A 23,786-nucleotide genomic window follows, 5' to 3' on the forward strand; every position below is an offset into this window, starting at 1 on the left:
CAGTGCAAGCCCTGGCTCTTCATAGTGGGGGAAAAACCCAAAACTTGCTGAATCATTTTTTATTAAACATTAATTTTACAATCCCGACAGCTAAATCTGTTATTCTGTCAGGCGAGCTTTAAATAAGGCAGTGAGTTGGGGAAAGAAAGAGTACTTACTCATATTCTTAAACCCCGAGCATGTCATCAGCATTGGCTTCAAGTCTTTTGCTAGGGAATGCAGGCTCATCTTTTCCTTTTTACTCAATTACCTAATCACATAGATACATTTTTAAAGAATGGATGTACCTGAATTTCTCAGTGCCCATTTGTCATGTTAAATAACAGGGTACATAATTTTAGAAGAGAATGTTTTCTAAGTGACACAGAGGCTCCTGGAGCCTCCCTGGCATATCCATCCCTCATAGATGGCTCTGTTGTCAAATGTGTCACAGCCTCCATACCGTGGGCCTGCTGATTTCTTAGCATTTAGAAAAGATGAGTGGGAGTTTCAGGGGAAAAGCCTCACTGCCTAACCTCTGTGCAGGCTACTACCATCCATCACATAGGCAGTCTAAGGGCAAATGATTCTGGGAAAAGTGAATGCAGATTCACTTTGGGTCACTGTTTCTGGCCTTTAATTCTTTTTTTAAAATTTTTTAAAAATTAATTAATTAATTAATTTATTTTTGGCTGTGTTAGGTCTTCGTTTCTGTGTGAGGGCTTTCTCTAGTTGCGGCAAGCGGGGGCCACTCTTCATCGCGGTGCGCGGGCCTCTCACTATCGTGGCCTCTCTTGTTGCGGAGCACAGGCTCCAGACGCGCAGGCTCAGTAGTTGTGGCTCACGGGCCTACTTGCTCCGCGGCTTGTGGGATCTTCCCAGACCAGGGCTCGAACCCGTGTCCCCTGCATTAGCAGGCAGATTCTCAACCACTGTGCCACCAGGGAAGCCCCCTGGCCTTTAATTCTTGAATTTTAACATGCATCTCTCACCCTACTCCTACTGTCATTCCAGTTTTTTATATGCTCCCCCCTTTAAAAAATATTTCCCAATTAATGGAACTATTGTCCCCTATACGTGTTAGTGTTGACTCTATTCAAACAGTAATTGGTGTTTTGTTCTTATTTTTAATCCAGATGTTTATCTAATGGAGCACATCTACCTCTGTGCTCAGAAAACCTTTTCATATAATCATTCTTTCTTTCTGGCATTCTCAATGTTTCCATTTCAGTGCAATGAGAGGGTCTTTATTGAGTTACAGAAGTATCATCTTAAACTATAGACCCCTTATCTCCACCCTGAGGAGTCAGAATGAGCTCTGTCCACAAGGGAGAAACCTCATCTGTGGGCACCGAACACTCGCCTTCCTTTTTGTTGTCTTGGTAAATTTCAACATATCATACCGAAGTCAGTCATCACCATGTTCATGACAGGATCCATCAGTTGTATCACTAGAAAGTACTTAACACCCAACCACCTGCTCATGGAGCTGTGCAGAGAACCCTGGCCTTGCACTCCTGGGACTTCAGCATCTACAGCAGACCCCAGAGGGCAACATGAGTGTGGACTGGCTATATTTAACTCCTCTGGCCCAAACGACCCTGATCACATGTCACTAGATAGGATAAAGTACCAAATGGACAGATGGTATATATTGCAAATGCTGGTGTCCTCCCTGCAAAATAGAGGTAATCATGAAATCCACAGCTCTCATTTACTGAGTGTGTGTACTATGTGCCAGGAGTAGAGCTAAGTGCATAATCTCATTTAATCCCTATAACAGCCCAATAAGATGGGAACTATTATCGCCCCCATTTTGAAACTGAATAAACGAGTCTCAGAGAGGCTACCTTGCCCAGAGTCTCACAACTGATAGTAGTAGAGCCAGAATACAAACCTAAGCTGTAGGCTAGCAATTCAATGAGCTTGATTCAGTAAGGATAAGTCAGAGTCAAGAATGAGGATTGTGGGATTGAAACTTTCTTTGAGAAAAGTCAAACTGTCTTCAGCTAGTCATCATTCCTTAGTATTATGGAAGAAATTAAAAAAATAAAATAAAACACCCACCATTTAGGAGACTACTGAATTTGTCTAGCTCATGATTAGCATTTCTGATGTAGGACATTGGTGAATACAAAAGCCTGATTTTATCAGCACATATGATTTAATGGCAATAGTTTTAGCTTATTTTCATTCTTCTTCCGCTTAGCTTTTGACTGGAAATAGTGACCTATGGCTCCTTCAGCTTTTATTATAAGTACTTTCCTAAAAAGTTCCTTGTAAAATGAAAATTTGAAAATCAATCCCATTTTAAATTTGCTGTGCCCTCCTGTCCGGCCACCTCCCGAGAGGGCACGTGTGAGTCCACGCATTGACTCTCCATGTACATCTGCCTCCACGTGAATCAGGTTTCTGGATGGCCAAGGCAATAGCCAGAGAGAATGAGGAAATCAGATGTTCCCAGGAATCCTTGCTTATATAAAGAAAGTAGTAATTTCTAGTCTGGACAAGGAAAGCCCTTTTATTTAGTGGATTTGTATCTAACAATGTAACAATATTGGTTCCTGCCTGGGGCAACTGGCTTATGCTGTCTGCCTCAATCCCCACAGCTGCCAGCTCTGCAGGAAGTGCTGACAAGGATTAATTGGCTTTCCTGAGCCTTGAGGCTCAATTCTGCTTCCCATTTCCAGTGATCCCACAGGACTCTGCTCTCACATAATTTACTGTCTACAAGGACTTCCTATTTTCAAGAGTTCTATCTCACAGGCCCTATGTAATGTATACACATTTTTAAATTCAATAACTTTGCACCTTGAGAATCTTTCAGGATATTTAGCTCAATTTAAGAAATGGGACGTGACCACATTTGGAGTATTTAGATTATTTGTTGCTTTTATGAGGGTTCTTACATGGTCCCATTTAAAATGTGTGATTTACACAAATGGCTTTGTTCCTCTTCCTCTACTTGGTAGTATTTGTAGAGTGTGACAAAGGAGTCCTTCCAATTTTATGCTGGGTTTTCTGAGCAAGATGAAGCTAGTAAAGATGAGGATTTCAGGGGTGGGAGTTCTTCCCAATAACTGACCCTATTTATAGTCTCTCAAGTAATATAGATGTAATCTAGAGTCTATTCCCTCAATTATTACCATATATCTGGCAAGCTCTGTGGCATCACCTCAGGGAAAATTATATTGATTCCATTGTACAGGCAAAGAAGAAGTAAAGGAAGCTGTGTCCCACTATGGTGGCAGCCAATTGGTGTAAAAATCATAGAGAGGGCTTCCCTGGTGGCGCAGTGGTTGAGAATCTGCCTGCCAATGCAGGGGACACGGGTTCGAGCCCTGGTCTGGGAAGATCCCACATGCCGCGGAGCAGCTGGGCCCGTGAGCCAGGATTACTGAGCCTGCGCGTCTGGAGCCTGTGCTCCGCAACAAGAGAGGCCGCGATAGTGAGAGGCCCGTGCACCGTGATGAAGAGTGGCCCCCGCTTGCCACAACTAGAGAAAGCCCTCGCACAGAAACGAAGACCCAACACAGCCATAAATAAATAAATAAATAAAAATAAATAATTAAAAAAAATCATAGAGAATTGGAAGAGACTTCTGCTGTTGTCCCATCCAACTTTCTACCAAATGCTGGTTCCTGCCTAGACAGACTCTGGGCCTCTCTCTATCTGCCTGCCCACTGGGATCATAACACTCTTGTTCCTGAGATTCAGCTCCATCCCATTGTTGGATGACTTGAATTCTGGATAGTTCTTTCACATAATAGATTAAAAACATCCTCTTTGTAACTTGCATCAATTAGTTTGTTCTGCATAGAATGTCTACTCATTGATTGATTGGTCCATTCATTCATTTATTCATTTTGTATTGGGTGCCTACTATGTACAATGTAGTGTGCAAGACATAAGCCTCAGACTCCAGGAACTGACAGGTTGGCAGGAGATGACGTAGACATATAGAAGTCGTGTGTCATGCATGTGACACAAGCAATATAATTAAGTGCTACAGGATAGGGGAGGGAGAAAACTAGGAAGGGGTCAGGTCTTGACAGGTGTGGTCAGCAAATTCATCTTGGAGTGGGTAGCATTTAAAGCTGTTTTTCTTTAATGGCGTGAAGTTAAAGGTGGAGATTTGGATGTGGAGATTGTAAGGAATAAGTGTTGGAGAAGTGAAGGGTAGTTTTTATTAACCAGAGCTGAGAGTTTGAATTGGAGAGTGAAAGGGCTAGAAAGGCTGGTAGAGTGAGTGTGACATTGTGAAGGGCTTTCTATGCCTGGAGTAGAGGGTAAGTGAGAGGAGTCGTGGAGACAGGGCTGTGGCCAGGTGGCATTCACATCATTCATGTCTCTCAAATGCTAGGCTGCAGAGTTTAAGGATTATCCAGTGAGGCAAGGCAGAGCCCTGGGACCAGTTGCTGAATAGGTGACAGTTGTGTTTAGTGTGATAACTGGTGGCAGGAGACAGTGGGCTGCAGGGCTATAAGGGTCAGGAGTCCTGTGGTGGCCCCTGCAATAGAAGCATTGACTGAAAGTTGAATGATAATGACTGTGACACAGCCCTGGAAACTATCTACTGTGTCTTCCCCAGGAGAGCATCCCCTCCCCCACTCCCCAGACTATTTATATCCAGTGGCAAACCCCTCCTCACTTTCTGGTGAACCATTACTTATTAACATGTGGAAGTGGTTCCAGGTAATTGTGGTAGAGAATCCCAGGATCCAAATGTCTCTAGTGAAATATCTCTGCATTGATATCCCTGCCTCCAGTGAGTTCTACATGTAGGCTAAGCCCATATAACGAAAGAAGCTTTAAATATCCTTTAGGTTAATGGTGTGTGTGCACACATGGATTTAAATTTAATAGTTTTTCTTTGGTGGTCTATGTATGGTAGGCAATAAGACCCATCATTACTACTATTCCTTTTGTTATTGAGTTTGTTTTTGTTTTTGTCTAACTTGAAAAGCGGGGCTGCCATATACAAAGGAAGTATAACTAGAAGACTAGCTGAAATGTACAGATTTAAACTGGCCTGTTGCTCACAAAATTAGGCTACTTGCTGAGTAAAGTGAATGTCATTAGCAATTTAGGGGTATCTTCCAACATGTCTTCTCACACATTGTGTTATTTATGCTTTATTCTAAACTTCAAAATTACCTTCTTTAATTTTGCAAATATCTATTGAGTACCTACCATGTGCCTGGCCCTGTTCTAGGTTTTGGGCTACATTAATGAACAAAATAGTCAAAGATTCCTGCCCTCATGGAACATACCTAGCAAGCGGGGGGGGGGGGGGAGGCAATCATTAAATAAGTAATGAATAAATAAGTTAATTATATGGTATATTAGAAGGAGACAAGTGCTACAGGAAAAAGGAAAAGTAGGAAGGGACAGGGTTGCTTGGGAGTGTAGGGTGAGTTGTAGTTTGAGATAGAGTGGTCAGGGTCGCCTTCCTTAAGAAGGTGACATTTGAGCGAAGACTTGGCGGTGAGTGGATTAGGTATGCAGGTAAAATGCAGGTATCTGGATGAAGAGAATTCCTAGGAAAGAAAGCAGCTCCTGCAATGGTGCTGAGACAGAAGAGTGCTAGAAGTGAAGAGGCTCTGTGCTTTTCCCTTCCCCTTAGACTAACAATGGCTCATGTAACCAAGGAGAAAGCTAGGAAAAGAAAATAGATAAGTTTATTTGTAATAAAACTGATTCAAAATTACTTTAGAAAAAAACTTCACAAACTGATTTAAGGAGGTACAAAGGGCGCTAGGTGAGGTTTTCTGACTTCTAGACTGCTTGGGTCTGAATCCTGACTCCGCCACTTCCTGCCTGTGCGATCTTTGGTGTGTCATTCACCCCTTCTGTTCCTCAGTTTCCTCATCTGTCGAATGAGGCTAATTATAGTACCTACCTTCCAGGATTGCTTTGATGATTAAATGAGTCAATATTAATAAAAAGCTTGGTACTCTGACACATAGCAAGATTCAAATATTAGCTATTAATATTATTATGTTACTGTTACTACCTTTGTTACTTTTATGAGTTGGTGCCCTAATCTGGAATATTCTTCGAGTGTGTCTTAAGGGCTGAATGTGTGTGTATGTGTGATCTCTTGAGAGTGTGGGGCTTAATTTAAATAATTAGTTTTAAAGAATTAGGTAAAATCCTGCTGCTTAGCACATGATACGGCCTCAATGAATGTTAGTTTTCTTCCCCTCTGGCAGTATTTTACAGCACAGAAAAATACTAAAGGGTTTCTTTCTTCTGCTTGCTATTAATGAATTTTTTGGCTCATTTATGAATAAAATGAAGGCCTGGTGAAAGCATTCTATAGACTCAAACTTGGAAACTTACTTTGCCCTTAGAAACCCACCAAGAAATTCCCAGTGGGTCATTTTGAATATCACTGGAAGGCAAAGGGTGGGTAGTGGTGGGGAATTGAAAAGAAAAACAAAATGAGGGGAAAACTGAAGAAAGAGGGAAGCACTCCATTAGGGTGATACCACTTTGGGATGAGGCCACCAGAAAACTGGGAGTTTCTTTCTCTGAGGACGTTTAGCAAGAGAAGGGATGGCATCAAACCAGGTAGGGTAGGAGTCCCTGAATGAAAGGGCTGGACCAGAGAGGGTTCTTGAGCCTTCTCCCAGCTTGTTGAGTCTCCAAGAGCAACCATTCTCCCTAGTGGACTATCCTATTGTTGTATTTACACACCTGAATTTGCCTATATTTCCACCTCTGTTTAAAGAGTCATTAATACTTTAGATACAAAGGAGGCTTCTGTTGAATAATACCAAGTAAGAATCAGTCACTGTATATTTGAAGTACCAGATGTTGAGAATCAACTTTCTAGTCCTCTGGGGTCTGTCCCCCACATGTCTGGATGTGGCAGCTTATGTGGTCTGCTGGGGCTATCAGGGAGACAAGGCAAAGCAACATGAGAGTGGTCCGAAGGAGCTCTGAGGTCTTGAGGAGAAAGGATGCTGTGTCTGCACGGGCCAGGGTGGGTGGTGGGTTAGGCTGGAGAGAGAACTGGAGCCAGGCGCCCCCTCACTGTCTGCTGCCGTTTTGATTCACAGGTGCAGCAGACGTATCCAGGGCCACGGATCATACCTTTTCAGCAGCAGCAAAAGATGGGGAGGGAGTGTGTTACACATCTCTGGTTTCTGACATCTGTTACCCACCTCGGGAGGATTCTACGTACTTCACTGGAATTCTTCAGAAAGAAAACAGCCACATCACCGCTTCAGAGAGCCCTGCGGAGATGCGTACCCCCGGGCCCTCCTTACCAGATGTGCCTGGAACGGAGCCTCGTGGCCTATTTAGCTCTGATTCTGGAATAGAAATGACTCCTGCAGAGTCCACTGAAGTGAACACGATCTTAGCAGACCCCCTGGACCAGATGAAAGCAGAAGTCTATAAATACATCGACATAACTAGGCCAGAGGAGGTGAAATATCAGGAGCAGCGTCACCCCAAGTTGGAAGAGAAAGACTTGGACTTGAACAAGGACACTGACATCTCAGCAAAATCCGAAGAGGCCCGTGCAGCAGAGAAACCATCTCCTGTGGAGGGAAAAATCCTCAAGGACCATTTATTTGAAGAATCAGCGTCGGAACCGTATGTAGACGATGTCTCTGAAGAGCGGCACGGTGCTCCTCTGATCACGGCCCCTGTCAGAATCACGCTGACTGAGGTCGAGCCTTCTGTTGAAACTGCTACCCCAGAGAAGGCCCCCGAGAAGCAAGATGTCTGCCTGAAACCGAGTCCTGACACAGTCCCCACAGTCACCGTCTCAGAGCCTGAAGACGACAGCCCAGAATCCGTCACTCCTCCGTCTTCTGGAACAGGTAAGGCAACGGGTGTTCCCTGCCTTGGGAAAACCCAGCATATGGAAATCTGAACATTAAGGAGTGAAGATTTGCATTCAAAATACTTCAATCTCAATTTAACTGACTTAATTAACATATAACTTTTTCAGTCTTGTGCCCATTACGCAAAGGTTGACATCTGGGATTTTTTAGAGCCCTATCAGATTTGCTTTGTAAAATATTTCTTTCTTCATTTGAGGGGAGAGGTAAAGATGACACACTGGGGACATTCAAATCCTCCTGTGGCTTTACTCCTCAGAGCAGAGAAGGAGATGCTGCCAGCTTCGAGGTTAGCTCTCCTCCCTGACCTCTGGGCATCGTGGAGAGTACCTTGACTGTTCTTCCCAGACCAGCTGGGCCACCTTGGACAGAGCATTTAACATTCCTGGCCCCAACTCCAAGTCTGAACAATGAAGGGGGGTAGGGTAGAGGTTAGAGTCTTTTTTTTTTGTGGGGGGGAATGGGCAGTGACAGGAAACCTAAACAAAGGGTACTCCTCCCCTCCCCCTTCAATCTCAGCACATCATTTTCATCTTTTTAGTTTATTGAAGTTCTGCATACAATTTTATTTTTTAAACTAAAGATCCTATTTGGTTAGAATTTTAAAAGTTCAGAATTCACTAGCCTATGATGTTTTTCAACCTGAGCCTTCTACTCTGACTCAAGGCAGGGTGTTGTTAAACCACATCGAAACCCCTCTCAAACGCAAAGGGGACCTCCCATACCCTAATGAAAGGCCAGAGTGGAAGCTAGAGCTTCCCCATCCCACCCTGTGCCACCATCCTGGGTAGTAGAAGTGGAGCCTTTGTATCTCCATCGCTCTCAAACGCTCATGAGGCATCAGGATGAAGAGGATAATGAGAGATCCTTGAATCGTCCCCTGCCTGCAGTGGCTGGAATTCTGACCCCACCCAAAAGAAATTTACGAACCTTTTTGATTTACAAAAAGCAATTTTCAAAAGAATAGATATAGGTATATGTATAACTGAATCACTTTGCTGTACACCTGAAACTAACACAACACTGTTAATCAACTACACTCCAATATAAAATAAAAAGTTAAAAAAAAATCAATTTTTAGCACCTCAGGTAAAAGAGCTTCTACTGAACTCTTAAAACAGATCTAAACCCTTACAATTAGGAGTGACTGCTCTAAATCCTGATGATGCAGTAAGTCCAAGTGTTAGAACAGAGAGGATTTAATGGAAGTCCCTCCTGTCTTATTTCCCTAAAGATTTTAGCATCAATTCCTCCCCTCCCCAGCCTTACCTCAGACTCATGCAGCTGTAAACTCACTGCACCAAGTTCCTTCATTCACTCAACACACACTTTCTTTTGGTCAGGCACTCGAATAGGCACTGGTGATGCTGGAGTTGAAAAGCAAACAAAAAGCAGTCCCTGCCTTCCAGTGGGACAGATGACCAGGGAAATAGTCACACTCCAGCGTGACTTATCCCAACTGACAGCAGGAGGTAGGGACATATCTGAGTCTCAAAGCCTCCTTACGGTTTTTCTGGCAATGCATGTAAAACCCTTCGATTATCCCATGACGTAAAGAGATACTGACACTCTGAAGATATAAACTACATTATAAACTGTGTTTACAGAGCTCCAGCATTGTCTGGTGGTCAGTACAGAAGAACTTGGGCCAGTCTTCAGGAAGAGTGAAATGACCCTATACGTTTTGGTCCATTTATATGACACATGCCTCATGAGAAAACTACAGTTTACAAAGCTGATGGTAAAGACTTGATATAGGATTCATTAATTAGGAGGGAATTTTTTTTTTCTTCGATAGTCACGACTCATCGGGGTTCTGGAGCATCTTCAAGAGAAGACAAAGTTGGATTTGGCTCTCATGATCTTGGAGTTTTATGATCTGTTGGTGGCCATTTGACAGCAGTGGTTTTCTCTGCAATTGTTTCAAATAAACATTCTAACTAAGGTTTATTCCAGAAAGAGAAAGTCCCCTGTCCCATTACACAATTATCTGCCATATTCAGCTCCTCTCTCCCCACGCATCCCACACCATAACACCTGAGTCATATGAGAACACGTAAGGATAAAATTAAGAGGAGAGATAGGAGGACTCGGTTTGTCATTGAGGCTTTTCTCCTTGTCTTTTTTATCCCAAGAGGTTACCCTAACCCCTTCCCCATCTTGTGAGCCCCTGGTACCATGTGACATCGTGCCCATAGGCACTGGAGGATTTGGGCTTTATTACATCTGTTGGGTCTTGATTCACTCTGCCATTTCCAGTGCTGACAGGTAAGACAAACAAAGAATTACATATAATCCTACATAGAAACTGAGGAAAAGGAAAGCATCCTAAAGAAAAGGAATTCAGTTTATCATTGTTTAATAAATAAGGAATTATCAGCTGACTCTGGGGAATAATCCTAATTACGTGAATTATGAATCAGAAGAAGATCTAATTTAGAACAGTTTTAGCCGCAGACCCTAAAGCTTAAGCAAGGAGTCTACTATACTTTCTTCAATTCCAATAGATTATTACATTTTGTAACTTTCTCCAACATACTTAATTATTTTCATGATATTAAATAATATACCATGAGGTACAGAGGTAAAAATTCTTACAGCTTACATATTGAAAGTTTCTTCTAAGCAAAGATCAGTCATGAATACAAGTGAAGTATTTTAGGAAAATATAGTAAGTGCCCTGACGCACCAGACCACGGGCCCATCGGCAGCATGTTGTTTCTGACACAAACACCTAGAAGTATATTATGGTGGTCATGGATGTTCTTTGAGGTGTTATCCTCAGAAAGGACAGTAATCAAGAGGCCATCATAAAACCACCCCAGCGTCCTTTAAAAAGAAATAAGCAATAAAAAGTAAATCAATTTAAACTCTGAAAACTACTGTTGCTATTTCCTTGCATTGATGAGGTCTGTGATTCTCCTACCCATTTTGAAAATTTATTCTTTTATTCAAAAATACTTATTGAGTGACTTCAATGTGTCAGACATGTGCTGGGCACCAGAGACATTGCAGTAAACAAGATGTGTAAAGTCCCTGCCCTCATGGAGCTTACCTGCTAGTGGGAGAAGTCAATAAAAGGAAGCTCATAAATAAGTAGTGTAATTTCATGGAGTGTGCGCGCTGGGAAGAGTGATAGAATGTTGGGTGTGAGAGGGTCAAGAATGGCCTCTCTGAGGTGACATGTGATCTGAGATTTGAATGAGAAGAAGCCCACAATTCAGAGAGGGGTTAAGAGGGGCCCCAGGTACAGAGGACAACTAATACACAGGCCCCAAGGCTGTATTATTTGGGAACTGAAAGATGGTCGAAAGGAGCAAGGGAGGAGTATGGCATAGAACAGAATTGGAGAGGTAGACAGGGCCCCCGATCACTCAGGGCTTCACATGCGAGGATAAAGAATTTGAATTTTGTTCCAAATGCAATGGGAAAGCATTGGAGGGTTTTAATCTGGGAAGTGATGCCATTCATTCATTCATCCTTCCACTTAACAAATATGTATTGACCATTTACTCCATACCAGGTATTGCTCCATCACTGCTGGGGATACAGTGGTGAAACATAACAAGGTTCCTGCATGCATGGAGTTTGCGTTCTAATTGAGAAGACTTACATACAGATAAATAATAATGTAATATCAGGTCGTTATAATGGTTACGAAGAAAAATAAAGCAAGACAGAATGTAAGAGGGTGATGGGGTGGCCATGAGAAAATGCGTTTCCCTGCTGATGGTTTTCAGCAGAGACCTGAATGGGGTGAGAGAGCAAGCCATATAGACACCTGAGGAAGAGATGCCAGGCTGAGGAGACAGCCAGTGCAGAGGCCTGGAGCTGGGAATGTCTTGTGTGTTCCAGGAGCAGCTAGAAGGTCAGTGTGGCTGCAGTGGGGAGAAGGAAGGGAAGAGCTGCAGCATCAGATTTGTGTTTTCAAAAGATCCTTCTGGAAGATGAGTGGAGAATGAGCCGGGAGCAAAGGGGAGGCCGGAATGGCATCATTGTTCATGGTTGTTCACTGGCATCTGCGACTTGGTAGACTGGCCCATGTTCACCTTCCATTTTATCAATCTGAATTATATCATCATAATTATCAGCAGCAGCAAACACAGCTCCCCATGTGGGGTGGTTCTAACCTTCTCAGTTTCTATATTCTATTTAATTATTTTCAATGACTGTTTCTAGCTTTGCTGTGTCAGTCCTGACACATAACTAGTGTCTTAGCTAGAGGCCCATAAGTTTTTAACAAGGGTAGGAAAACGTCTCTTTTGTTCTAAATTTTCTCCTGATTCCTCCTAGCACTTTGTTAAACTTTTAGTTCACTTTAAGAATGGAGAGCAATGTCTACACTATATACTGAATCCCCTTTCACTCATAATAAAGATGATTTTTTTTTAAGGTAGTACTTTTACTTACCCAGGATGAAACTTATCAGGCCCTTTCCTCCCACCCCACAGCTGTCTGATACCATCCTTGCTCTTGAGTAAATAAAGCAACATCCTTGAGCCTTCTTTTCTTTTCTTTTTTTTTTTTTTAATAAATTTATTTATTTATTTATTTATATTTATTTTTGTCTGTGTTGGGTCTTCGTTTCTGTGCGAGGGCTTTCTCCAGTTGCGGTGAGCGGGGGCCACTCTTCACCGCGGTGCGCGGGCCTCTCACCGTCACGGCCTCTTCCGTTGCGGAGCACAGGCTCCAGACGCACAGGCTCAGTAGTTGCGGCTCACGGGCTTAGTCGCTCCGCGGCATGCGGGATCTTCCCAGACCAGGGCTCGAACCCGTGTCCCCTGCATTGGCAGGCAGATTCTTAACCACTGCGCCACCAGGGAGGCCCGAGCCTTCTTTTCTGAATGCTCTAACACAGTGGTTTTCAGCTAGAGGTAGGGTTGCCCGATAAAAATACCAGTATTTCATGGGACATACTTATACTAAAAAAATTCATTGTTTATCAGAGATTCCTATTTAACTGGGTATCCTGTATTTTTATTTGCTAAATCTGCCATCCCTAACTGGAGGTGATCTTTAGAATCACCCTTAGAGTTACAAAATGCAGATGCCTGGGCCCCATTCAGACTTACTTCTACTAAGTCAAAATTTCTGAGGGCAGTTTTGAGCCATACACCTGATTAAGAACCACTGTTCTAAAGCTCTGAGGTAGTCCTCACATGAGCTCTGCTTGTTGCGTACCTCCTGTGTGCCAGGCATTGCACTAGGTGCTGGGGATACGATAGTGAACAAACATCTTGGCTACCCTTTGCCCTCATGATGCTTTCAGTCTGGGGTCAGGGAGAGTGGGGGAGGATGAAGAGACAGCTGTTAATGAAATCATCACATAGACATACAGAGCCACCCAGGGGCACCCAGCTGTGCAGAATGAGTGGGCACCACCCTGTCTCCTGAATGATGCAGCATCAGGCCGGTTTGCACACGAGGCAGGCTACCCTGCAGGGTCGCCTGTGGTCCTCTTAGCCCAAGAGCCTGCCTGCCTGCTTCGTGGTCTCCTAGGAATGTTGTACAAGTAGGAGTTTGGTCAGTCCTAGCAGTTTGTATGGTTAGACGGAGGCTGCCAGCGTGAGAAATTGGAAGGATGTGTGCTATGGAAAGGGATGAAATATCCAAGATGAGAATTTTCTTCCCCTGGCCCATCAAAACAGCTCACTGTTCTGACTTCCATGTTTCTGGGTATGGAATTCCTATTCATTCTGCTCACCCAGGCTCACTGTTTCTGAGTGATCTTTGACCCCCCCCCCCCATTTCTTTCTCACTCACCACATGAAGCAGACCCCAAGTCTATGCTTTCTCTGTCTTCAGTGTCTCTTGAATTATCCTTTCTTTTCCATCCCTATGACCACTACAACTCATTAGGTTGTCATAATTCCTCCCCTTGACTATTTCAGTATCCTCTTAATGGGTCATGCACCTTTTATTCTTTCTTTCCTAAGTTCATCCTAACCCTTCTAGGACCCACCAGTGCCTTCCTGATAGAATATTGACTTTTAAACTAGCTTCCAGGCCTTTCTATGATCAGGGGTCTGCTTAACTTTCCAGTCATACGTGGTCTTTTGTGACTGGCTTATTTCACTTAGCATACTGTTTTCAGGGTTTAGCCATGTTGTAGCATGTATCAGTATTTCATTCCTTTTTATGGCCAAATAATATTCCAGTGTATGGGTATACCCCATTTTACTTATCCCTTCATTAATTAATGGACATTGGGTTGTTTCGCTTTTTTGACAGTTATGGATAATGCTGTTATGAACGCTGTGTACAAGTTTTTGTATGAACATAGGTTTTCAATTCTCTACTTACGAGTGGAATTTCTGGATCATATGGTAACTCTAAATAGTTGAACTGCCAGACTGTTTTCCAAAGCAGCTATACCATTTTTTATTCCCACCAACAGTGGATGAGAGTTTCTATTTCTCCACATCCTTTCCACCACTTGTTACTCTCTGACTTTGTTATTCTAGCAATCCTAGTGAGTGTGAAGTAGTAACTCACTGTGGTTTTGATTTGCACTTCTCTGGTGAATTATGATGTTGAGCATATTTTCATATGCTTTTTTGTCACGTGTAAATATTCTTTGGAGAAATGTCTATTCAAGCCCTTTGCCTATTTTTTAACTGGATTATTTGTCTTTTTATAACTGAGTTGTAATAATTTTTAACATATTCTAGATACAAGTCTCTTATAAGATATATGATTTGTAAAATTTTCTCCCATTCTGTAGATCGTCCTTCTACGTTCTTGATGTTGTCCTCTAAAGCACAAAAGTGTTTAATATGGATGAATTCCAAGTTGTATATTTTTATTTTGTCGTTTATGTTTTTGGTGTCATGTCTAAGAAACCACTGTCTAATCCAGGGTCATGAAGATTCATTTCTGTGTTTTCTTCTGGAGTTTCTGGTTTTAGCTCATATATTTAGGTTGGATCCATGTGGAATTAATTCTTACATATGACCTGAGGTAGGGGTCCAGCTTCATTCTTTTATACGTGGTTATGCAGCTCACTTTTCCTCTTCGTCTCATTCTCCAAAATATAATTTGCCCTATCTGAGACCCCACCCCCTTTTTGAACAGATGCAGCATGATATAGTGAGAAACACATGGAACATAAAGACTTGAGTTCAAATTTAAGCCAAGTCATTTCTAGCCACATGGCTATATCATTCAGGGTCCTGTGAGGAAACAAAGTGACACACTCAAAGGTTGTAACTGAAGCGGGTTTAAAGAGGTAGCTATTTACAAATGTGTAAAGACAGTTAAGAGAACAAACAAAAGATGGTAAAGCACTCAAGGACTGGCAATATTAGGGATCTGTTAGCATCCCTGGACCCAAAGGAGGAAGGGGAGGGAACAGCGTTCCCAAAGCCTGCCGAGACCTGGAGCTTCAGAAGCAGCAAGAGGTATAAATACCCTAACATTTCTCTACACCCCCTCCTCCTATGATTCCTATTGGCTGAAAACAACCGGAAACTAGAGGGGAAGGAATTCCAGGTAATGCCTTCTATGTAGGTCAGCCTCTCAGAACAGAGAACAGGACAGAGAAAGATGGGAATAAATCCAAGGGGGCAAAGATAGAAAAACCAGTACAGTGACCTTGGACAAGTCACTTAACCTACTGCCACTAGACTCGAAGCCCCATGTGTGAAGTGCCTCTATCCCAGCAGATGCTCAACACGTGGAGCTGTGACGATGTAGCTACTGATAGTGCTCTGGAAGTACAGGCTGTTCCTCCATTCACACTAGCCTCTACTCCCTATCTTCTTCCTCCTCCGTCTGGCCTACCATTGAGAATTAATGTAGCTTTTATACTTTTATGCTGCTTGTAATCATATCAAAGAACTATGTGCATGACTTATTAAGGAACTAACTTCTATAAAAATAGAGTTTGGGATCATGCAGTAAATCTTTTTACACATGAATTGTGTGCAAGATAATGAGGTTGTTGTTGTTTTAGTTATTAAGAAAAACAGCAACATAGATCATGTCACTTCTCTGCTCAAAACCCTCCAATGGCTTCTCATTTCTCTCGAAATAAAAGCCTGATGAGATCCTACATGATGACCCCCCTTCCCTGAATGCATTTGACCTCTTTTCCTATTGTTCTCCCCCTTATTCACTTTGCCCCAGACATAGCTGCCTCCTTGTGATATCTATAAATCATTGCAGCTCCCACCTCCAGGCCTGTGTACTGTCTGTTCCCTCTGCTTGGCATGCTTTTCCTCTGGATATCTTCATGCACTCGCTCACCTCCTCAAGTGCTGAATATCAGTTTCCTTCTCAATAAGGCCTATCTTGACTATCCTGTTTAAAATTGCAAATTTATCCCCACCCTGTCACAGCCCTCCTGATCCCGTTACCCTACTCTACTTTTTTTTTCCATAGCACTTAACATCTTCTAACATACTATATACTTTAATTATTTATTACATGTATTGTTTGTGTATTGTGTTCTCCTCCCACTAGAATATAAGCAGAGATTTTGTTTCCTGTTTCATTCACTAATACATCCCAAGTGCCTATAAGAGTGACGACACATAGTAGGTTCTCAGTAAATAACAGATGAATGAATGATACATGGATAAAGGATAAAATCAATTCAGCTTTATAGAGAATTAGACACATCTAAAATGTTTTATCCATTGGGGTTCTCCCACAGTCCTAAATTGACAGGTTACTTAGCCATAGATAGTCTATCTCTTATCCTTCCTATATCCCTCCCAGTGACCTCAAAGCTTTGGAGAAATGACAAGTGGTTCTTGCTTACAAAAGGGCCAGAAATCACTGTCTAGAATATTCTGAAATAAGGCCCTGCTGCATGGGCAAGGAGAAAACCAAGCTCCTGAAAATTGTTGTCATGGCTATCCCAGGTAATTTCAACTAAGATAGAAATATCAGTAAGATTGCTGGTGAGGTTTGGGGGCCATCTGCATAAACATCAGACAGGAGGCAGGCATTCACCCAGTGGACAGGGGTTGACTCTTGGGTTTTGTTCTTCTCAAGAGGAGGTGAAGAGATGAAAAAGAACGACAGTGGGCTCCACCATTAGAAGCCCTGTGGGGTTGTGCAGTATGGTAATCTGCACAGCCTGCTTGGTGGAATTGGCAAAAACTATCTATTATATTGCTCCACTTTGTTACACTTTTCACTAAAAAAAGAGTAGAAGTATTGATTCTTACGGGAAATGTAAAGCTTAGGAGTCAAGTTGTGTACAAGGATCCAAATTAGCTTTCTTTGTCTTATTGAAGTAGGGAATATGAACAGAAACAGACAAGGAATAATGGATGATTTCAGATTTGTTGACATTGGTGGGCCAAATTAGAGAGTTATATACATTGCATTATCTAATGAAATCTGTGAAACTGGAAAACTTCCCTCAGAGAACGGATTAGAAATCAAAACCATGACTTCTAGAATCTTTCCCACATTGGAACAGAAAAACCAACGAGGTGCTAACGCTAAGAAATTGCTGGGTCATTTTTTAAAATAGCTAGATTAAGATAGATAGGTATATCAAACACTGATTAATTGGGCCATAACAGTAATTAGCCTTTTAGTTCAGGTGGCCTGTCTTTCCAGCATAGCCCTGGAAACAGGCTATTTTTGTGCTAATGAGATATGTGTTTTTTAAGCAACGAGAAAATACCTCCCCTAATGGAATTTTGTTTGATTTCTTCTTTTTCTGTCCATCTGTCTGTCCTTGTGTGTGCCTCTTTCTTCGCTCTGTGGGACGACAGAACCATCTGCCGCAGAATCTCAGGGGAAATGCAGCATCTCCGAGGATGAGCTGATCACTGCCATTAAGGAAGCAAAGGGGTTGTCCTTCGAAACAACGGAGAGTCCACGGCCAGCAGGCCAGGTGGCCGACAGGCCGGAGGCCAAGGCCAGGTCCGGGCTGCCCACCATCCCTAGCCCCCTGGACCACGAGGCCAGCAGCGCGGAGTCGGGGGACTCGGAGATTGAGTTGGTGTCCGAGGACCCGCTGGCCGCCGAGGACGCTCTGCCCTCGGGCTACGTGACCTTTGGTCATGTGGGCGGCCCGCCGCCGTCGCCGGCCTCTCCGTCCATCCAGTACAGCATCCTGAGGGAGGAGCGCGAGGCTGAGCTGGACAGCGAGCTCATCATCGAGTCGTGTGACGCCTCCTCCGCCTCGGAGGAGAGTCCCAAACGGGAGCAGGACTCGCCGCCGATGAAGCCGGGCGCCCTGGACGCCATCCGGGAGGAGCCGGGTGCCCGGGCGGAAGAGCGCGCCCACAGCCGGCGCGGCCTGGCGGAGCCGGGGCCCTTCCTCAAATTCCCTTCGGCTGCCCCCCAAGTCTGCTCCGAGCTGCCCTCTGGAGACGGAGCCCCTGCGCCCGAGGGGCCCGCAGTGCCGCGGACACCTGTGGAAGCAGCGAGTTACGACCAAAGCTCCCAGGCCACAAAGGGCCCTGGGCCTCGGGGTCCCGGCGTCGCGCCCCCTCTGCTGTTTCTCAATAAGCAACAAGGTAAAGTGACAGCTTTCTTGATTAAAGTAGGTTGTCTGCTTACTGTTCTCCCCTGGGTGCTCTGAGATATTCAGCAGAGGGAGGTGGTTCTGCCTTAGCCCAGTAGTCACGTCCTAGCTGGTCAAACAATCGACCGGAGAACGATTCCGAGGGGGGTGGGGAGGAGATGAGAGGATTCAGATTCGCAGCTGGGGCTTCCATGGAAGAAACACGTGCTCCGAGCTGCGCTGGGCTGGCTGAACCAGAGCATCTCCAATAATGAGCGGGTTTTGTGTACATTCCAAGATCTCCCGAATGGAGTGAATGTGTCCCTCCTTTCGTTCCAGGGCTGGGTTTCCTCTCTTGGGAAGGGATGGGGTTTTGTTATTGTCCAGTCTCATTTCCAATGTCCCACCCTCTCAGTGACGGGGCGTGGCTACAGTCCCTCTAGGTGCTGGAACCCACCATTAGCACTTCCACTTGGCCAAACTTGTTTCTTAAATGGGCCAAGAGCATCTCAGCGCCATCCTTTCTCTTACCAAAAAACAAACAAAACAACAACAACGATGACAAAACCAGCAAGGAATTTGGGCCTTGATAAGGTTTTTGTGTCCCAGCTAGCCAGGAAAGACAGTGACCGAAGTTAGTCCTAGGGTTTCTCCTGTGCCTAAGCAAGGCCTAAGGTGACTAATTAATTTTAAAGTCACTTTTAACTTAGAATGATTTTAATCTGGCCATTATATTTTTCCTATGAGAAATCTTGAGTTGAATGAAGTCTTCAAATGCAGAAAAAATGGAAGTCATTATTTTGTCTTCCAGACACTCTTCCCCCCAAGTCATCCCCCACACCGGATTGCAGTTGTATAGTGGAATTCAGGAAAGGAATGAAAGAGTCAGGTGAATAAATTAGGCCCTGCACAGTCTAGTTAATGGGCTACATTGAAGATCGACAATCTCTCCCCAGATGCTGGGTAGAAGAACATCCAGGTGGAACTTGAAAACAAACCCTAAAAGCACAACTCTGTTCAAGGTCCCCTCTCACCCATCTCCTCTGCTTTCTGTTTTTTAAGAAGTATTTTGCCTTTTGGGGATAAATGATTCTGAGAGTACACCCTCCTTCCTGTTTATATGCTAACTTCAATGATGTTAGTAGCAATTAAAGTGCCTCATATAAACATAGAGGACAAAAACTTTCTCTTTATAGATTGGAAGCTGGCTTCTAAATTCTTTAAAATTAACACATTGGAAAGAGGGAAACTGGAGGAATGTAATAAAAAGATAACCCTGCTTCATGGTTGCCGGAGGCCTAGACATGTGGCATCATGTTGGGGCTGATATAATTGACTCCTGATTTCCCAGATAACTTATCCCTGAGAGTTTAAAGTGTATTTAGTGTGTGCAATAGGGAGGCTATTCTATGACAAACTTAACAGTAGGAATGTGTATTTGTTGGGTGAATATTAGAACTAATTTGGATTCTTTGCTACCACTCTGACTGTGGTGGGAAGGGGCCCTGCAGCTTTCAGGGAGCTTTGGGAAACAGCATTAGCCTGAACAACCTGCAGTTCCCTGTGGTCCTGAAGCAGGAGAGCTTGAGTCATTTGGAGTATAGTTTCACATCACCGTACTGTAACACGCATGTGTTTCCATTTTATCCCCTAACTAGTGTCCCCATAGTGAAATAGTCATCATGTGCACAGTGCTGCTCAAATATATTTATCCTCAAAAGTAAGTACATCTGAAGGCTAATAAAGAGAAAATGGTATTGTGCAGGCCTATTTCCCTCGTTAGTATACTTGAGAGACAAGTATGACAGCTGGAACTGACCGAGTGACCAGACATCCGATGAAGAGCTAAGGTGATGGAATACTACAGCTGTTAATGCAAAGGCTTCAGAGAGTATTTTATGGCTGATTCTGGTGTCATTCTAATCTCTGTGCAAGTTGCCTCATATGGCTTGGACCTTCTGCTGCCAAGTTAGACGTTCGAAAGGGGAAAGTGGCAGTCTTTTCAAACAATTAAGGCATGGTACGGTGAATAGCCTCCGCTCTTCTCTGCACTGAGGGATCCTTTGAAATCCAGTCTCCCACTGAAACTCAGCACTCAGCCTCATTATCTATGAAGAGTCTAAAAGGCCCTGGGGCAGCCAAGCACTGAAGGTTCTGGGCAGATGACTCAGTGCTGCCAGCAGGTTATTGGAGCCCTGAGCTCTTCTGGTCTCCCTGCTCCATCTCAGCATGTGGGAGGATCAGTGCTGACCAGCCAGCGCCAGGCTATTCTTAATCACTGTCAGTGGACAGTAGGATTGTGCTCAAGTCAAGTGTGACTCCCCTCAGCAGTGAGGTCAGGTCAGCTTCTGCGGTTTCCTGAAGCCTCCGGCAGTATAAATGCATTCAGGTTCATGCATTCACAAGTATGCTCATCTCCCTGGCTTTGGAGTTATTCTGCTGATGCTGGGCCAAGTTTTAGAAAGGTCCAGAAATATTTAGAATAAGGTTTGGCAAATATCTGACGGCATCATAGCACATACTGTCAAGGAACATCAGGCTTTACTGGTGTGCACATGCCCTAACAAGGTCTATTTTTGGACCTTTCTTACCTTTTGGAGACCTCTGCTGCTGTTTCACTGAAGACAAGATGTGGTTCATCATATTCCAGTTTCCATTCTCTGTGCACCCCCTGAGCTCCTGCTACTCTGTCATTCTGCTTCCTCATAACCTCTAGGATGGCCTATCATGAACATGATAGGATAGATAAGTTTTCATTGTTGCAAGGTTAATCCTGTTAGGAACATCTAAGTGAAAGCCAATTAAAAATTCTAAATAAAACACTAATACCCAGTGTGACTCATCAGGATGGGTGTGTGGTATTTCCAGACCTATTTTATCGCAGAATCTTTTATTAGAGTGTGCTGTAGAGTTCATCTTCTAGGGCGTATTCTTTGGGAAATAGTGGTTTCCGGGTACTCACCTCCATTCCCTGCGTTCTGATTACTTTTCCTTGCAATTCAAAAGCATAGTGTCAGACCAGCCATGTGGATATCATATGGGAGCCTGTTAGAAATGTCAGGGTCCTTCCCCGACCTACCTACTGAATTGGAATCTGCATTTTACCAAGGTCCCCTAGTGATTGCTATTCACATTGAAGCTTGAGAAGCAATGTTTTAGACCATGGCAGTCAGCTTTCACATTCCAGCCTGAAACTGTTCTGATGAAGGTCACCAATGACAACCTTCTTACCCCCCAAAAGACCTCTTTTCGGTCTCATCTTTCTTGTTCTCCCTGGTACTTTAATGTCATACTGCTGAACAGTCCTTAAAACAGTGAGAAAATAACGTATGTTCAAAATAACAATTTAAGTTGTAAGAAATGGTGCAAAATAAAAAGTTAAAGTTCCCCTACTCCAACCTCACATTCCTAAGTCTCAGAGATAACCACAGGCTTCTGTTTTGTTGTTGTTGTTCTTGTTCCTTTCAGAAATTTTCTTTATGTATCACAACTTTTTATTGCACAAGTGATATCATGTTGGACAGACTTTTGCAACTTACTTCTTTTAGCAGTAAAATCAAGGATAATACCGGCTCACATGGAGACTCTTCTCTTCTTCTCAAAACTTTCCCCCCTTATCTCCGTGATGTTTCTCCTTCCTGGTTATCGCCTCAGTCTCTGACCTCTTTCCCAATCTCTTTTGCTACCTTCCTTCCAATTCCTCTGTCTGGCCCCAAGTTCTTTCCCTGTCTTCCTTTGTCCCTCGTTTCCTTGCTCTCATCCACACAGGTTTTCAGCCACTGCCTCATGTGTAGCACCTCCCAGATCTCTGGCTTTTACACTGCTGTAACACAGATAACATAAATTTCACCCAAGGTTATGCCAGCCCCACCCAAGCAAGACCTTACCCATTCATTCATTCATGCTTCCTTTGATTCAACCAATATGGCGTACTGCCTGCCTGACACTAGCAATATAGTAATGACCAAAGCAGACATGAATCCACCCCTTGCAGGGCTTACATTTGGGTGGGTGGGGGGCTGACATTAAATAGGAAATCAACAGAGTGACGTGTTCTCTTGAGCGAGTACCTGGTGATAGTGGAACTTAGATCAGAAGGTCAGAGAAGGAGGAAGCTGAGGAATCAGCTGTGGCAAGAGATAATTTTTAAAAGTTCTGGACAATAGAAAATGCAAAAGCCACAGGCAGGAAAGTTCTGGGAGCATTCTAGAAACTAAAAAAAAAAGTCTTTATAGTTAGAGTATGGTAGGCAAAGGGAAAAATGGGGTTGGAAGGTTGGCAGTGCCCTTTCATGCCCAGACCATGGTGCAGAATTTGGTCTTTATCCTACTCATCATAAGATGCCATTATAGTAGTTAAGGCATGAGATGGCGGTGTCTGGGAGAGGGAGGTAGCAATGAAGATGGAGAGGAATGGATGGGTTTAAAGTATATTTTGGAGATTGACTTAATAGGATTTACTGATACATTGGCTTGGTGGTGGGGGTGACTTTATTCCCAACATCTCTCAAATTATATTTCAGTTTTTGTCACCAGAATCATTATAAATAGATGCAAAAATACTTACAATAGGAAAAATACCCCAAACTTAGCTGCTGTTTCTTTAGTCATTGAGCCCAATTTTTTATGTCTGCTATTGGAAAATCATCCATTTGGGTTATGCTGGCACTGAAGTATTCTCTCACAGGTTGAGCTGTATATCTAGTATATTTTCATGGCCAAACATCTGGGGGTATAATGGTCATTAATGTGTTTTGGTGACAGTGATATTTGAGTGGCTGAGACTGGAGCTTGGATGAGGGTCAAATATGGTACTTGTGGAGGTTAAATAAGACATATAGTGAGGTAGGCAGGGATGGTGGACAGCAAGTTGGTTTTTTAAAAACAATTAAGTGTCAGTTTGGCTAGGGCCAGGAACTCACAAAAGCTTCAGGAGTCTAAAGTGCAGTTCCAAATATGGATCAAAATTACACTAACAGACAAAAGAAAGACAGTAGCCTGCCAGAGAGCAGAGGTTAAAGTCAGAGAAAAGGCAGTTTAAGGCAGGCACTCAAACTAGGGTCTGAAGTGAGGACAAGCATACCACTGGGTCTAGTTAACTTCAGCTCAAGCCTACAGTTGACCATTGTCTTTATCTGTGATTACTCAGTGCTTCCTGAGTTAACCCTATCTCTGTAATGGTCCTTCTGGGTTTTAAATGACCTAGGCCTGAGAAAGTGGTCCTATTCTGCCAGGTAAAGCATTGATCCAGGACTCTTCTCTCTTCTTGTGGAAACTAGGGGCATGTGACAGGGAGAATGAATTGGGGGCTCAGTGGAACCATTTGTTTTTCTAGACAGTGTTTCTCAAAGTGTGATTGGTGAACTATTTATATCATAAGCCATTTGTTAAAATACAGATTCCTAGGCTCACCCCAGGATCTCCTAGGAAGGGGCTAAGGAATCTGCTTCATTAAGTGGCTCCCCAGTGAATCCTCGG

The 23,786-nt window shown here is 43.5% G+C and overlaps 1 protein-coding gene across 2 annotated transcripts in view; it reads left to right on the top strand.

Moving 5' to 3' along the window:
- The window catches only part of RTN1 (reticulon 1), a 247,986-nt gene that overhangs the window by 103,904 nt on the left and 120,296 nt on the right, over positions 1 to 23,786 (top strand). For both annotated transcript variants that reach the window (XM_068525396.1, XM_068525477.1), the window contains exons 2-3: positions 7,047 to 7,817; positions 17,573 to 18,322. In XM_068525396.1, coding sequence (XP_068381497.1) covers positions 7,047 to 7,817; positions 17,573 to 18,322 — 1,521 coding nt within the window. The remainder of the gene's footprint in view (positions 1 to 7,046; positions 7,818 to 17,572; positions 18,323 to 23,786) is intronic.

Source organism: Eschrichtius robustus, chromosome 1, assembly GCF_028021215.1.
Source record: "Eschrichtius robustus isolate mEscRob2 chromosome 1, mEscRob2.pri, whole genome shotgun sequence".
NCBI lineage: Eukaryota > Metazoa > Chordata > Mammalia > Artiodactyla > Eschrichtiidae > Eschrichtius > Eschrichtius robustus.